The 16,833-nt window shown below is 40.4% G+C and overlaps 1 protein-coding gene across 1 annotated transcript in view; it reads left to right on the forward strand.

The window, feature by feature from the left end:
- Positions 1 to 14,780, forward strand: part of LOC104479676 (cytosolic phospholipase A2 epsilon) — a 32,938-nt gene extending 18,158 nt beyond the window's left edge. The window contains exons 5-20 of the mRNA XM_010120392.2: positions 480 to 520; positions 969 to 1,011; positions 1,768 to 1,831; positions 2,394 to 2,557; positions 2,825 to 2,917; positions 3,428 to 3,465; positions 4,155 to 4,290; positions 5,771 to 5,907; positions 6,383 to 6,605; positions 7,152 to 7,266; positions 7,823 to 7,960; positions 11,020 to 11,127; positions 12,171 to 12,365; positions 12,783 to 12,949; positions 14,163 to 14,349; positions 14,572 to 14,780. Coding sequence (XP_010118694.2) covers positions 480 to 520; positions 969 to 1,011; positions 1,768 to 1,831; positions 2,394 to 2,557; positions 2,825 to 2,917; positions 3,428 to 3,465; positions 4,155 to 4,290; positions 5,771 to 5,907; positions 6,383 to 6,605; positions 7,152 to 7,266; positions 7,823 to 7,960; positions 11,020 to 11,127; positions 12,171 to 12,365; positions 12,783 to 12,949; positions 14,163 to 14,349; positions 14,572 to 14,780 — 2,058 coding nt within the window. The remainder of the gene's footprint in view (positions 1 to 479; positions 521 to 968; positions 1,012 to 1,767; positions 1,832 to 2,393; positions 2,558 to 2,824; positions 2,918 to 3,427; positions 3,466 to 4,154; positions 4,291 to 5,770; positions 5,908 to 6,382; positions 6,606 to 7,151; positions 7,267 to 7,822; positions 7,961 to 11,019; positions 11,128 to 12,170; positions 12,366 to 12,782; positions 12,950 to 14,162; positions 14,350 to 14,571) is intronic.
- The last annotated feature ends 2,053 nt before the right edge of the window (positions 14,781 to 16,833 follow it).

A 16,833-nucleotide genomic window follows, 5' to 3' on the forward strand; every position in this document is an offset into this window, starting at 1 on the left:
ATTGGTATTCAGCTCTACGGTGATATCAGCAAGCAGTCTAAACTAACTTGTCTGGTGACTGGTCAACATATTGTCCATGTTATAGGAGTTCTTTCAATCAGAAGAACTGAGAATGCGCTCTGGTATGCAACAGTATCAGTCTTCCGATAATGCTACCCAGAAAAAAACAAGGCTTTAGACCATTTAAAGCCAACAATTATTGCAAGTTTAGGACTGGGGATTGCCTATGTGACCATTTTATTCTGCCTCACCACTGAATGACAAGTGCAGTCAGCCTGGGGACTGACGGTTAATGAAGGAGGGAGAATACTTTCCAAAATAGCTCTAACTTGATTCATTTCACGCATCTAAGCACACCCTAGAGCAGAATGGAAATTTGATTTTAAGAACTGTTTCAGGAACCAGAATAATAATTGGCAACCATAGCTAGTGAGAAAGAAAATGAATTCAAATGCTTATAATTAATTAATCTTTTATAGACACAAGAGATGCTGGAAGTTGAGTTTTCATTGGAGAGCATGTGAGTAAAAGCCATATGGGACCAAACAATTGTACTTTGCAAAAGCAAGCCGTCAAACACATGCTGGCATTTAGTATAATACAGTTTAAAATGCTCAGCATCACAGCAACAGCTGATGTTTATCAAGTTAGTTGCATATTGCCTAAAACACTGTATTCCTTATCCACCAAGAAGCATCCTGGGTACTAATTTATGTCATTATTTGCTTGAAGAGGGTGAAGGATAATAAATGCAGCCACTATGCTTATTACTACTATTGTTTACTATTATCTTAAAAAAAAATGAGGAAGCCACATTTCAGATGTCTCCCAAAATTAAAAATTAGTCACATATTTGAGACTATGCTGGACAAGGCAACCTTTAAGGAAAGCATTATTCCTTGGTGTTCATTTAAGGACACATTTAGGTCATATTAGTTCTGATTGCATTTTTTTTTCCTTTCTTTCAGCCCAGTCCCTCCTGAAAAGCTTGTCACTAATGGTGTATTAGTGGTAATTTTAAAAGATTTCTCATCTGTGTTTGTTTTCATGCTGGTAATGGGAGTGGTGAATCTGGCAGGTGTCCCAACACCTCACTGCAGGCAGGGCAGAAGGGGAGGGAGATGGGGGGTTGGACACTGGCAGCCATGCTGTTGTGCTGCTCCCTGTGGGAGGATGTATTAGAGTGAACGCAGTCAATGGGGATACCCAGAGACCTGTCCACCGCCACCAGCTGATAGCAAGCCTCTTGAAAAAGCCTGAACTGCCTTTCATTGACTTACTGCCTCTGCGTTATTCCCTCTGGGGAGTTCTCTTGGGACCCCCTCACAACCACCCTATTTTCCCCACCTTCGTAGGGTAATATGGAAGTTGCTTTCTCGACTGCCCCTAACTCAATATTTAGAGGAGGTGGGACTTGGCTGTCCAACTTTGCCAAAGCAGGGCTGTGAGGACAGCCCTGTGATTTGGCTGACCCATCAGTCTACCCTTGGAAGGTCTCAGCACATGCCCATTCCCTCCTGTTATTTTCCTTCCCTTCCCAGTCCAGTCCCCATGGATGGACCACAGCACCACAGCCATTTTTCTTTCAACTGAAACACGGCACATCTTCAGAGTGCCAAAGTCTTCCTATTATCAGCCTAAGAAACACAGGGGGGACAGTTTTCCAGACACCAGTGACCCAGGTGACCAGAGATAGGTAGCAGTGAAGTGACTCAGATATGGCATGTTTCGAACACTTAATTCTTTCATCATTCATCCCTTCTACAGTCTCGTGAAATTTCCTGCTTGGAAGTCCTGGTGGATAATAGATGGACAAAGAAAGAACCTTCAGGTTAGACTTTAAATGAGAAACAAAAAAACTTTTGGTAGTCCTAAAATGTATAATTTTTTTGTCGTTTTCTTATCTGGTAACTTTCCTACTTTATTCTTACTACTAGGGCACAGGAATTGGATGGTTAGGATTATACACAGGACCATAGATCCAACAATTATAGTGTGTCTATGCTAACTAACTAACCATAAAAACTGGACTTCGAAATTAGAGTAAATTATTAGAGAGATAACGAATCTTATTAGTGCTGTAAAATAGAAGTAAATACATATTTCTAGCTCAATAACTTACAGTTTGCCCAATTTGCCTCTATGTCTGAGTCTTTAAAACAGCTACTGCTGTTTTAGAAGTGCTTTGTTTTATTTCTTTTTTTTTTTTTTTAAATTCTTTCTCTAATGTTCCTAGGTTGGATAAATTGAGTCTGGGAGCTTTTAAGCATTGTTGAATGTTTTGTATATTAAAATGACAGCTTCTGAATGACCATTTAATGTTCTGTTTCTGAGATCATAACTGTTCAGCACTCTCATGCTTTTCATCTTTTTTTTTTTTTTTTTTCTCTCAGAAAAAGACTTCTTATTTTCAGTGAAGGGATCCTATGAAGAGAGCCAGGCCCTGTCACTGGGCTCTTCCCATCGGCCCGCGGAGCCCCTGGAATTCCATTACATTAAGTACAGCCTGTCAGAGCTGTGTGTGGCTCTAGCAGAGAAGCAGCCTCATTTCTGCTTGGTAGGTGATCGTTAGCTGAGTAAGCACAGTAGACTCTTAATTTTCCATACTTGTCTGAGGCAAATGGAAAGAATTTGTATTTTTAATTAAAAGCCATCTTTCGTGATCTTCTGCTCTGGAAGAGCACTGTGCACTCTAAGACACCTACATATTAGATGCCACATGGAAACTGCTGGACGGTGACCTCATTTGAAAAAATAAGTTAGTGACAGTGCTTTTTGTGGTGTATACATTAAATATTTTTCTACATTATAATTTATTTTTCAGTGTACTTCAGCGGAAGAGAAAAAAGATGGCCTTGCCTCCCTCACTATTCCTCTGGATTCACTTCCCTTCAAGGAGAAAGTAGCAGTAGCAAAGGTGATTGATACCAACTTTTTAGAATAAATGTAAAGCTATGGACCAAAGATCAATGAGCGTAAGTTAATTAGATCAGTGTGAAGTAGGGGTTTAGATATATAACCGCTAGTGCCCTTACATTGCTAACAGAGAGGATTATGGATCTGTGCATTTTCATGTGAACTGAGTAGAACCAAAAACCGCAGCCAAAATTTTGGCAGAGGTGTTTTTGTGACCAGATAGGGGACTAATGCAGGTCAGAGCAAATGCAAATGATGAAGCAAGACAGGGCACACTGGCAGAGCTGGTGCTGGATTTTACTGTATTTCTGTGTATCTTTAGAGTAAAATAATTTAAATAAAATAAAGTGGACTTGGAGAAGTTTTGAAAATTGGGTGGATTTTCTTAGTGTTATGGCTTTGTGGGTCCAACATGCCTCTTAGAAAAAGTGAAGGACTTCAAAGCTGACTGAAAGGAAAGGACGTAAAATTAGCCCCAGTGCTTATATTGTGGGTTTTTTTTTTTTCCTAGGATGAAACAATCAATTTACATGTGAAGTCAAATGACTGGTAAGAAATTCTGTCCTTGGGGTTTGTGGTTGTGAAAAAAAAGATGCTACTCAGCCTTTTTGCCTTCTTACTTTTTTTCTGTATCTAAGGGATAAAGTATTTAGTCAATGATTATGTTTATCTCTATTTACCCCATGTTAGTCACCCGTATCCAGAAGGTGAACATTGTTAACTGTGCTGGGTGAAACTGCCTCTTACGCTACTATGCAGGAGTTCAGTTTGGATGGGGAGCATTATCTTTTCTGGCTGCAAAATCCATGGAGCTCTAAGTTTAGAAAAATATGTGTTTGTACCTCGCTTTCCTTACTTGTAAAGAATCCAGAGTATTTATATTTTTAAAACCTGGAGGTCTTCAGGCAACAAATTCTAAATATTCCATTATTGATAGTATCTGTGTATAGATTGCAGTATTTATGTTAGACACTTCATGAAAATCAGTGTAGTAATAAACAATATTTCTGAGGTTTTTTTTCTGTAAGATTTTACAGCCTTTTAACTTTCTCAGCCTTTTCTCTACCTTGTCCATATCATCTGTGATGTGCTTTTGTGGGGCTGCAACAGCAGCTTTTCTAAGCCTATTAGAGTTTGTGACTTCTAAGCCTATTAGAGTTTGTGACTTGTAAGCATGGGTCCAGACATTAATTGTAAGGGATCATGCACATCCTATTTAACCCTGGATTTTGTTTGAGGTCAAGAAACTCAGATGTTCGCCTAGGGTTTGATCTGTGTATGGAGGAGAAAAATTTCCTACAGAAACGGAGGAAGTTTGTGGCTTCTGCTCTGAAAAAAGCACTTCATTTAGAGCGAGACCTACAAGACCATGAGGTATGGGGAGCACCACAGAGACTGGACCGTGCTGTGTAACAGGAATGTGTTATGCTTGTAGCCATTTTCATATTGTTCCTTAACCAGCTCTGATATATTCAGTGCCCCATGTAAAGCACTGAGAAATGTTTAGATGAAACAATGTGAAAGCATGGGTAGTATCAAACCTATTTGCTACACACAGACTTGTTGCTCAGACGACAGAGTGCCACAAATCAGCATTTTTTACCTGCCTTATTTCTTTTTCATCTGTGACTTAGAGACCTGGGTAGTCCTACTCTTTTAGTTAAGCATTCAGCCACCAAGGCCCCGTAAACTATTTTATATTATCAGATTTTGGAGGGGGAAAGCCTAACAGTTGAAGTGATACATAAGACTGGCTGATGAGGATGTTCCTTATCAGAGACTCTCTCCTCTGGTGCTCATCATCTCAGCTGTATTGTCACTCTAACAGCACAAAGACATTCAATATGTTTCTCTCGTCTGTTGGAGTTAAGGTTTGTACTTGTTCATGTCCACGCTGGCGTGGGAGTTGTTTGTGCTTTAGAGAGGGAACATGGTTTGTGATCAGGCACCTCAGAAATTAAGAAGTTTTCATTTTGAGAGGATTTTTTTCACATGTACTTTTTCCTTTGTCCAGGATAGCTGGACCAAAGGCATGTTAAACATTATCTGACAGAATGGCTTTGGCTGCTATAAATGATGTCCCTGCTCACAAACTGATCACATCAGTATATTGTTTCTCATTAGCATCCTAGTTTCAGTGGGAAAACACAGTTTCTTAAGTATAATAATTTTTTAGGGGGAAGTACTTCTAACTACTAGTTTCAGATATTCCAACAAGAGAATGTTTTCTCAAATCAGAATACTTTGCTTTGACCTGAAATGCCTGATGTGTATCAGGTCACTGCTGAGTATTTCCTTGATGCAATTGCCTGGAAATGTGTATGGGAAATGCCATTTGGCTCCTCTTCTGTCAGTGAGTTTTTTGGAGGAATTTGTTCTCCTGGAACACAATTTAGATTTCCATGCAATTAGGCTTTGCAGTTTATCACTGCAATTATATACTCTAGGTGCTTTGTAGGAAATGTAATCTAGTCATTATACTTGACTTAGAAGAGCGGATGAGCTCTGCTTGTTCTCAAAATAGAGCTCTCCTGAGATGATGGACCACTAAGGATAATGCAGTCTAATATTGAAATGCCTTGAAACAACAAGTTTTGAGCTGTTTTGGCAAGCCAGCATGCAACAATTTAGAATAAAAATTGATTGATTTTGATTAAAAAGTCAAAATTAGCTAATTACTAGATCTTTTTAATTATTATTTTTTTTCTGTGCACAATACCATGTTTTCATCTCTTTCTCCCCTGTTTTGGGAAATGGTGAAGTGTTGGAATTTCCTGGGGGACAGAAATGCTCTGATCACATGTGCTGTTAAACTAAGTTGTTGCTTACCACTGCTGTGTTGATGTTTAAACAGGTACCAGTTGTAGCAGTCATGACAACAGGAGGTGGCACCCGGGCACTGACATCTCTGTTAGGCAACCTGTTGGGTCTTCAGAAGCTGGCTCTCTTAGATGCTGTTTCATACATTACTGGGTCATCTGGTTCAACATGGTAAGGAGATCCTGAACAAAGACATAACTTGTCACCTCTATAGTCTGCTGTGTGAGAGATTTAATATCTTCATTTTGGTAAAGGAAGGTATACTACTTTTGTCTCAAGTATTTTATTGCTGCATTAGGAACACATTGCCTGAGCCAGCATATGGCCTAGGCTCTGCTCACGGGGAACAACATTTTCCTTGATGCTTTTATTCATCTCTAAAATCTTTCCTATTAAGTGACCCTGGTGCAAACGCAGCCTTGTGCATAAACCTACATAGCATGGAGAGGCTTTTTGCAAGTCCTCAAGTTTCAGTAGCGATTTAAGGGGGTCCTCTAAATAAAAAAAATATTTTCAATAATAAACTGAGCCCAAAATATGTTTTTAATGAACCTCAGCTAGTTCATTTGATGTGGTCCTTAAATCCAAGTCTAAAAAGTGAAAGTGTCTAGAGCATATGACAACATACTTCCTTTCTTTTCCCCAGGACCTTGTCACATTTGTATCAGAGTGCTGACTGGTCACACAAGGACCTGTCCAGACCAATTGGTGAAGTCCGCAGACATATGACCAAGTGCAAGCTAAGCTGCTTTTCCCTGGAGAATCTGAAGTACTATGACAAGGAGCTAAAACTGCGGAAGCAAGAAGGATATCAGATCTCTAGCATTGATTTCTGGGGGCTTCTACTGGAAAAAGCATTAAGTGATGGGGTAGCGTGTCTATGTTTTCCCTAACAGCAACTGAATATTGTCGTGTGAAAAATGAAGCTGCAGGGACAGATGCTAGCCTGAGAGCATGCCAGCATTATGTAGCAGATGATTTCTGCTGACTAGCAAAGGGAATTTCTCCCCACATATCTCTCAACACATAATTAGCAGCCCAAGGGGTATTCTGTAGAGCAGAAAACGTGTGTCGTCTCCTACCAGCACCTAACAGTAGAGACCTGCTCTTGGTGTCTTTTGCTCTGTTCCTCCCTGTGGAAAGTTAAACAATCCATGTAAAGTGGATGCATTTACTGGGAAGAATGAGGGACCTTTGTACCACAAAGTGTCCTACAGCTCACCTGTAATTAAATAAGCTTATGTGGATGCGTAAATGTTTAGATCACTCCTTGGTTAAAAAAAGGTCTGGACACAAAATGAGTGGAGAGAATAAGAAAATGAAGATGGAAACAGGTATTTATTTTGCTGTAATGTTGCAAGCCTATACAAGAAGGTCCCTTGGTTTTGCTTTCTCTGTTTCTGGTCAATTCACAGAAAAACAACCACAAACTCTCAGATGAGCGACGGGCATTAAATCAGGGTCAGAATCCCCTACCTATCTACATGATCCTCAACATCAAAGAAGACTACAGCCTTTCAGAGTTCAAAGGTGATGGCAAAAATGAACTGTATCTGGATTCAACTGGTGTTCAGATGATCTACATTATCATGATAACTGATCCCCAGTTACTGCATGTCCTGCAGCCCCTTGCACTGCTGAACCATAGCATTCATAAACAGTTCCTTTTCCTCCTTAACTTCCTCTTCCATTTCTAGACTTTGTGCCCAGGCTTTGAGAGGAACCTATCTTCTATGGGGCAGGAGAAATCTGGGGGAGGAGCTTAAGGATAGCCAAGGTACTCACAAGTCAAAGCCTTGGCTCTGTATGTGGGGTAACTTAGGCTGACCGCTTTTGGTACAAACTTCACTTATGTCTTATCTGGAGACGCTCGTTGGAAAGTTCTGAATGAACAGGTTTGGGAAACATTACTAAGTGAGCAGCTGAAACCAGCTGAATGATCACTGCTTAACCTGAGGAAGGCCGGTCTGTGATCACCCTGCTGATAGGGTTAGTCCTGCAGCTGCTTGCTGGTCACTTCAGAGCCTTTCTAGCAGGGAGGTAGGCATAGGATTGAGATTTAAAAGTTCATTTTGTGTCTCTGCAGAATGGGTGGAGTTCACCCCTTATGAGGTCGGGTTCTTAAAATATGGTGCCTTCATTCGTTCGGAGGATTTTGGCAGCAAGTTCTACATGGGTCGCCTGATGAAGAAGCTCCCTGAATCTCGCATCTGTTTCATGAAAGGTGACGTGCTGCATTGCAAAAATTTGAATTGCATGAAAAAGCACTTTATTTTTAATATAATACAAACCCTGCATATTGCAACCAGTGCCCTGCAACCTGCAGGACTGAAGCAAAGTGTACAACATGTTGTTCTCTCTGGCTGAATTCCTTAGACACTGGAGATGGGCTAAAAAATACTTAGAGAAAATTTGAAATAACACTATTCACTGTTGCATTTCTCTTGGATAATGACTGTCATGCCTGAAGTTTCAGGGCTGCTTAAAGATATTAGGTTTGTTTTGAACTGATCAGCAGCAGAGTTCCACGTGGAAAACCTTTGATTTTGAAACTGGAAACAACGCCAAATTTGTCTACAAATGGCATGAATTTATAACAAAAAACCAATGTTATTACTGAGTTTGTTATAAAATATGGCAACTTTGAGTAGTTTTCTGAACTGTTACTGATATTTTTGCAAGTTTAGTAGTGTTCTAAATCCTTTGGAATTTTGCTAGCATAATTAAATTGGTGAGTTTTGTCATCTTTATTTCACTAAAGTGGGTAGCTCCCAGTACTGCATGAAAGACAGCTTTGCAGGTTTTATGCAATTCTTATTTAAATTTTTCGTAATGCTGGAACTCTCTACCACACCCATTTGTATGCTGGTTCTCTGGGGTGAAGTTGTCTACAGTAAAGTCCATCTGCTTTTAAACCTGAAAAACAGATGTATTACTTGCAAGTAAGCACAGTACACAACAGGACACCAAGGATACCAGTAAGAAAGATTTTACTTATGAACTGAAAAATATGTACAACCTGCAACACCATGTGATGTTCCTTATTTAGTGTGCAGAGAAGTTATGCACCTTGATGTATGATGCAGGAGGAGTTCATAGTCGTATTGGTACAATCACAAGAAAATAGCTGGGCATGAGGAACAGAAGATTGTGCTTAGCCACATAGACACTAAATCTCAGAGCCTTAATGGCTATGCTTAGAGCTTTTAGTGATGTCATGAGTTAAGAAAAGAGGTGGCTAAGGGAAAAGACTCAGAAGATAACAGAGGATCCAAGAGTAAAAATAGGTCTGAACAGGGGAGGACAAATTCTTGGAAGCTAGTCCCACTGGTGGCTCTGAAACACAGTAGTTCAGATGCAGCCACCAGCACTAGAAGTACCAGATCCAGAACCCTGAGATACTGGAAGTACACTGGAGAAGAGATCCCTTCATACTGCCTACCTCCAGAGGCAGGAGGGAGATTACAGAGCTAGGTGGGACTACAGAGCCTTCTTCTAAGAGTGTTGTGCCTCAGTTTCACAATGACAGTGGTGTAGTGTGTTCATACGTGAGGTGGCCAGGTAGCAAGCACACCCAACACATCCAGTCTGGGCTGAGCTCTGTGTCCTCAACTCAGCAGCTGAATTAGGCCGGTTACCCCACAGCTATAGGTGTAACTTTGGAAAGAATACAGTGGAGAATCAAAGCAACGTTGCCATCTAGTGATACAACTTGTAATGTGCTCTTGGGTTGTGATTAAAATGTACTATTGGCTACAGTGGGATCGTTTTAAGGATAAAAACAAGGTGTCATTTGCAGGGAGAGATAAGGCCTTTTATAAAAGCAATGGCAAGAGCTGGAAATATTGGATGAGCTTATGGGGATATAAGACCCTCAGGTTTCCAGAAGAAAGGCTGAGGGGCATGAAACCTTGTCTGCTATTTTCAACTCTGTTAGACAGGTAAAAGATACCATCTCTCTTAATGGTTCTTACTTCAGCAAATATAGGTACCATGAAAATTCAGTGTAAGAGGTTAAGGAAACATTGCTGTGTAATTATGACCAAGTCCGGGGAGGTGGGGGGCGGGGGGGTGGTAACAGTGTTTGGAAGATATTAAAATGGATGAGCAGTGTGTAACTCCTGGGGCTCAGGAAGCCAGAGAGTTATGGAGTGTGAAGGCACCAAGTGAAGAGAGGAGAAATGAGAGGATTTGCCTTCTCACAGCAGGCCAGCACAGAAGCTCCTCAAGCTGCAGAGAGATGAAATTGCATTGATGGAAACTGGCCAGTAATTATCTGCAAATGAACTCTGGTTGCCATCTAAGTGTAGAGCCAGACAGCCTCTATCTAATTTCTTAATTATGTTTTGGTAATGTTTCTCAAGTGAGTCCCATTCTTATGGAAACTTCCTGTGAAGCAGAAGTCCCTTGGCTTCTTGTCCCTCTCAACAAACAAGCTAGGTTTAAAAGGGAATTGTATTTCTGTTACTAACTTATGGAACACATAGTTATTGCATTGTGCGATTCAAATTATTACATCCTTTGTGATGTATGGCTTTTGCAAAGCTTTCACTGGTAGAGATTTTCAAGGCAAAGCTCAGCGCTGCCTTCTCTGGCAGAGTTCCTCTCAGGGCCTGCGGCAGAGCTGTGGAGGAAGAAATACTTTTCAAGATCCAAGAGGCTTTTGGAGATTTCTGCACTGGGAAGATGCTTTTAGATGTTCTTTTAAGTGGGAGGGCAAAAGTGGAAGAAGGACTATGGGGATGAGAATAACAAGGAGGGAGAGGAGTCTCACTCAAAAGAGCTTGTGGCAAGAGAAATCTTACAAGGGACAGTGAAGATGTCTTGTTTTAGAAGACTGCTCTCCTGGCTATCCCAAGTTGTACTCTAGCCACTCGAATCCTGGCTAGTCAGAAGCAACCTTCAAACCTTTAACTGAGTATACAATTGTATATGATATAATTAGTAGATCAAACCTTTATTTTATGGGAAATTGCATGGTTTTAGTTTCTGATAACAGTTGCTTATAGGACAGCAAATATTGATTTGTAGCGTATCAGCAATAGCTGTATGAGCCAATGAATTATAGTGGCTGAAGGCCTGGCACAATGTGTAAAACTATTCAGGTTCGTCTTTGAGGACAGAATGGGAGTTGCCACAGAATTTAATCCAATTTTTGGTGAGAATTTGGAAACTTTGAGGCTTTCCAATACACCTTGCAAACCTGAAAGGGTATTGTTTTAAAAGGATATTTTCCATTAAAATGTTTCCAAAGCAGTGTCCCTGTTCTTTACCATTGCGCAGGCCTGTGGAGCAATGTCTTTTCCTACAACCTTTTGGATGCCTGGCATTCTTCAGATCCCACAGAAAAGCGCTCACTGAGATGTACCCAACACAGGACTGTTGATGTTGGTTGGTTATGTTTCTGTTTTTACTTTACCTGTTGTCTTATGAATCTTTAAATGAATGTTACATTCAGATGCACATAGTGTCAAATCTTTGTGAAGGCTTTTTAGATCTTAAAACTGATACCAATGCTGCACTGCTTTTTCTTTTTTCCCCTGAGGTGTCATGTTGCCAGCGATATCTAATTAGGTTTCCTTTCTAAATTCATTCATAGCAACATTACTTCCATTAGTCTCCCTTGGACTGAATTTAGGTAAGTGATGGTTTGCCACCAAATATGAAACTACTGAAGATTTTTAACAGATCATCTTTGCCAGGGACCTTTCAGTGAACCTACATGGTTCATACAAATATCTCAGTGCTCTGTTCTCTGTCTGCCTTGGCAGATGGTACTTTTCATATGTTGTTGTTGAAGACTGGGATATATCACTTATGTGGAATTCATTTAAATTTTCTTTGATCTTGTTGTAAACCTGTGTGCTCCTTAGACATGTTGGCTGTCCTTCCTGTGTTCAAATGAGGTTAATGAGTTTGGTTTATGGGCTTTTTTTCATCACTTTCTCCATGGAAGTGTTGCAGAACCCTGAGCTCAATAAATGCCTGTGATAGAAAGTAATTTGCCCTCTTAGCCAATCTTATGAGGTGCCATTTAGCATAACCATTTTGCTCTGCTCTTTTCTGGGTGTCTAAGTCTCCTGACAGTATATATTTTTTTCAAAGCCATATTGGACTACTTTTGAAAGAAACTGGTACAGATTCTCAGCCTACTCTGACCTTCACACAGGGAATCCACCTACAACTTCTATCAAGCAGTAGATCACTTTTTACGACTTTAGAAAGTTCATTGCCACTCTGACTTTGTTTTTCGTGTAATATGCTTTACTGAAGATTGATTTTCTTCTTGTTCCTACTTTGACCTTGATTTGATTGTATGTTGCTATGTCTTATAAGGATCTTCTTTCTCATAGTTAATATTAGATGCCTTTTGGTGGTTTAAGTATTGCAAAGAACTGCATCAAAACAACTTGTTCATCTCCTCTACCGTTCAGAAGGAGACGAGCCTTCCACATCAGCCAGGAACCATGAGTTGGAGACTTACTTAGTCACCCCTGAATGTGGCATCATCGGCATCATTCGGCAGGTCCTGACTGAGCGGGTGATGGTTTCAAAGTTCTACAACTTCCTGAAGGGGTTCCAGTTGCACAATGAATACCTTCAGAGCAAAAGCTTCTGTATATGGAAAGGTAAACATCTCTGAATATTAATTTATATCTGCTTAGATGGTTGGTGTTTTCATCAGTGAAAAGAAGGCAGAGGATGAACAGGCTTTATTCTTCACTTTGGAAACAAAAATTTCAAGATAACTAGTTAAATTTCATCCAGTCAAATCAGCTCCAAGAAGTTCCTTGATTGCAGGGAAGAGAAACTACCACTCGTCAGGGACAGAAGAAGAGCAGTATGAGAAGTGAAGGAGCTCTAGTGTTTTACCTTGGACAGGTCTGTCTTGTCTGTGTCAAGGCTGAGCTTCTGTGGTGTGGCAGGGTCTTGGAAAGCAAAAGTAATGGGGAGACAGGAGGTGGGGTTTTTTCTGTGCCTTATTTGTCAAACAGATGTATTACTTCTTCAGTGAATCACTCATGATAACAAATATTTCCTTTTAGATACTGTACTGGAGAATTTCCCCAACCAGCTGACAGAAACAGCAGAGTTCATGTGCCTGGCAGACACGGCGGGATACATCGATATCAGCTACCCACCACTCATGAGGCCGGAGAGGAAAGTGGATGTTGTCCTACACTTAAACTATTCTTCTGGATCACAGACATTGGTGCGATGACCACTCTATTTTCTTCTATAATGACTGCTGTCTTTTAGCCCTTTTAGCTCACTTTAAGTCCTAAGGAGTCAGAATAATTTATGTAGAAGAAACCGATTCTGAGGAGAAAAGGATTCCTGGTGTACATCTCCCATTTTGAAGATGCCTAGGTCTCTCAGTGATGCTAGTATACCATAGCAAGTCCCCTAAGGAGAATAGAAATAGTACCAATTTTCTAAATATTTTATTTTATTTAACCCTCTGATATGTAAATGCTATCTCCTAGACCTGTGTGCTGCTGGGATCTCGATATGGCTATCGAGGCTACACTCCATATGGAGTGTTTCTCTGGAACTAGTACTACCACTAATGAGCTTTTTTTTTTTTTTTAAATAGTGATATTCCTCTAAAGACATTCACATGCAGTTGAATTAGAAGTAATTTGTCCAGTTGTCTTTAGAAGAGCAACTGATTTTTTTTTTTTTTTTTGTTCTAAATTGTGGAGAAGAATTGTCCTTTGACTCTGTATCTGCTGTTTCCAATACCAGCTAATAACCTGGTCTATAATTCCTGTTACTATGGATGACAGAAGTTCTTGAAGACTAAAATTTTCATACACGCCAATCAGATTCAGGAACAAAAATCCTATTTTCAAAAATTGCTTACACACTTACAAGATTAAATTAATATTTCAATCAAGATGATGTTTGCTCCCAGATACCTACATCACTTTTCACAACCATCTTAAGGCATCTAAGACAGTTAGAGGCTTTTAAATATTTCGTGCAAACTCAACAAAATGTTTGTACCTTCACGAATCCATATTTTAAAATTGTACCATTTCAGCTTCCTGTCCATTCTGCTCATTTCAATATTTTTTCCAGTAAGGGGCATGTTTGTGTTCTAAGCAGCTAGGCCACCCTTGCCTGCAGCCATGAACACCTTTTTTTTTTTTTTTTTTTTTTTCTTGCGGGTGAAGACTGATGTGGAAGAGGAAGTAGGAAAACAACTAGGAGTGCAAGTTGAAGGCTGAGTCTTGAACTACTGTTCTGTTAATAACTAGTACTTAATATCTCACACAAGAGACAAAGGCCAGAAGAAATATTGACAGCGAATGCTGCTCCCCTATATTTGTGAAGGGCCTTTGATGGATGCATTGTGCATTAGGAAAAGTTGGGGGTGTGGCAGAATTTCTGACCTTTTCTTTTTTTCTATCTGAATGCAGCCTTTGGAAGAAGCCTCCAAGTACTTCCTAAAGCAGGGAATCCCATTTCCCAAAATCCACCTGAGTGAAGAAGAAAAGAAAAATCTAAAGGAGTGCTACATCTTTGAAGACACAGAGACCCCAGAGGCGCCAATAGTGGTGTTTTTCCCTCTGGTCAATGACACCTTCAGAAAATACAAGGAGCCTGGTAAGCCATGGGACAGAGACAGTCCTCCCACCACCTGGCCACCCTTTGGCTGTGTTGAGATGGAAGACATGGTCTAGCATGGTCCTCTCTCTCCCCCACTGTGGCTCTCATGGGAGAGAAATGTGGGTGTCTAAGTAGCAAGGAGCAACGTTGTGCTCCATCTGGAAAGTGAGATGTGGGACCACATCTACACCCCATCAATGACCTTTCTTTACTTGACAGGTGTGGAACGCAGTCCCGCTGAGATGGCACAGGGCAATGTGGACGTTTCCAGCAGTTTTTCCCCATACTGCTTACACAGCTTTACCTACACAGAGGAGGAGTTTGACAAGCTGGTAGAACTGACCAGCTACAACATTCAGAACAACAAACATCTGATCCTTCAGGCTTTGATTTCAGCCATAGAGCAGAAAACACAGCACAAAAAATAAATGCCATCATTCTTTCAGAAAGATACTCATACAATTTTTATTTTTTTTTCCCTGCAGAAGAATCAACACTTTTTTTTTGTGAATGAGCACAGGGAAAGTACAAAGACTTGTCTCAGCCAGTGGCTCCTTTCCACCTCATGGCAATCCTAGATAAATCAAACAAAATAATGATTAGTCTCATACTTAATTTAAATTGGATCTCACTGCTGGTGAACATTTTTTTTTCATGTACGTACATGTATATGTAGTAAATGAACACGGGATAGCAATACCAATTCTTTCAAAATTTCTACACTAGTAGAAGTTATATGTGAAGTGGTGACAAAACAGCTGCAAAAAAAAAAAGATATTTAATTTATTCCAAATTTAATGCAACCTAATAAATGTGGACAATTTCAAAGAAAAAGAGAGAAGTATATTTTGCTATAGTGTTAGCAAGAAATCTTGTTGGAAATAAAATGCAAAACTAAGTATAAAAGATATAGAAAATCTGAGATTTTGTGTGGAAAATGAAAATTTTCTGTACTTCTGAATTCACACCAGGAATATTTAGATTTGGAAAATCCCTTGGAACTGACCATTCCAAACGCTGTTGTGAGTCACGATTGGCTCTTCTGGTGCATGCGTAAGTATCTACCCCTGGGGTTGTGCTTTTCACTGAACACTCACGGTATTTAGAGGATCCAGCTCAGCATCCACATCCCATTAATTTCAACAAGTTTACTAGTATTTTTTGTTATTATAGGATGGTATACTGTGAGAATAAAAATGTCAGAAACTGAGACACATTCAGGTTTTGTGGTAAGAAGGCAAGCTAGTGCTTTACACTGATATCCATGGGTAAGTCATGGGTAATTGCGTAACTTTGTTGGTCTCTGGCTGTATACAATCAACACACGGCCTGTGCAACTACTATAAATAGCAAAAAGCAGTTTGTTGAAACTGCTTATTTTTGAGATGAAGACCAAAATGATTATTTGCTTTATGAAGGATTCTAATAATGCAAATACTCTGTAAACCTGTTTCGTTACAACAAAGATACTAATCTAAAAAAAAGATACAATGGTTCAGTCAGTATCAGCAGCCCTTAATTACCTCAAATTTAAATGAAATGCAGTGACTTGTCTGTGCTGAAGTAACATGTATTGGCATACACAGAGCTATGAACAATGCAATCATAGCCAAAATAGAAAAAAATCTTTAATGTAAAATTAAATGTGAACCTCTAAAAGGCTGAAAATTTATCTTCTCTCTTGCTGTTGTCATCTGTCTCTTTTCCTTCCAGCATTCCTTTATGGCTTTAAGCCTTTGTCGTCTTTAGTCTCCCACACTCACCTCTGATGACCTCAGCCCCCTTAGGGATGGTGTGTCCTTCCCCAGCTGCTTTTTCAGGCCCTCACACCTCTATCCAATTTGCAGCCCTGGTTCAAACCTCCTGTGTGCTGAAATGGCTATTTACTTGCCAGTGCTCGTCAAGGGCTCCGCTTTGTCATCTCTGCTGCTGAGTCACGCACTCCCTTTCGGCATTGCCTCTCCTCTGCCCCAGCTGTAGCTCCCTCTCGGCCTTCCCTATTTATCATTATAGCAAACCCGTCTGGGGTGACACATGCATTTGCTACTTCTCCCAGCTGCCCATCTTCCAGCTGGGGTTCCAGGCATCTTCAAGAGCTGCCATCCAAGGCTGTCAACAACACCAAGTTTCAAGAACCCTGCCGCTCTCTTCCCATCCCTGTCCTTAAGTATACTCCTTTGCTTCCCTTGTTGTTTGATTTGTTTTTAACAGAGGGAAGCCTCATTTATTCCAGATGTGCCACTAAGGCATCCATTCCTCTGCTGTACCCTCTAGGGGCTGAGACTGTCCCACCTGCTGGCAATCTGGCCAGGCCCACCTGATAGCTCCTAGTGGTGCTTTCAGCCTGAGTAAAGCTCTTGGACAAGAACTGTTGTCAGTTGTCAGTTCTCCCCTTGCAATCCTCAGTCATCCACAACTTTCTTCTTTCAGATACACCCTCATCCACCTGAGTCCCACAGCAGGGTTGTTGCTGTGACCCTG

Source organism: Chlamydotis macqueenii, chromosome 5 (genome assembly GCF_036417535.1).
Source record: "Chlamydotis macqueenii isolate bChlMac1 chromosome 5, bChlMac1.mat, whole genome shotgun sequence".
Classification (NCBI taxonomy): domain Eukaryota; kingdom Metazoa; phylum Chordata; class Aves; order Otidiformes; family Otididae; genus Chlamydotis; species Chlamydotis macqueenii.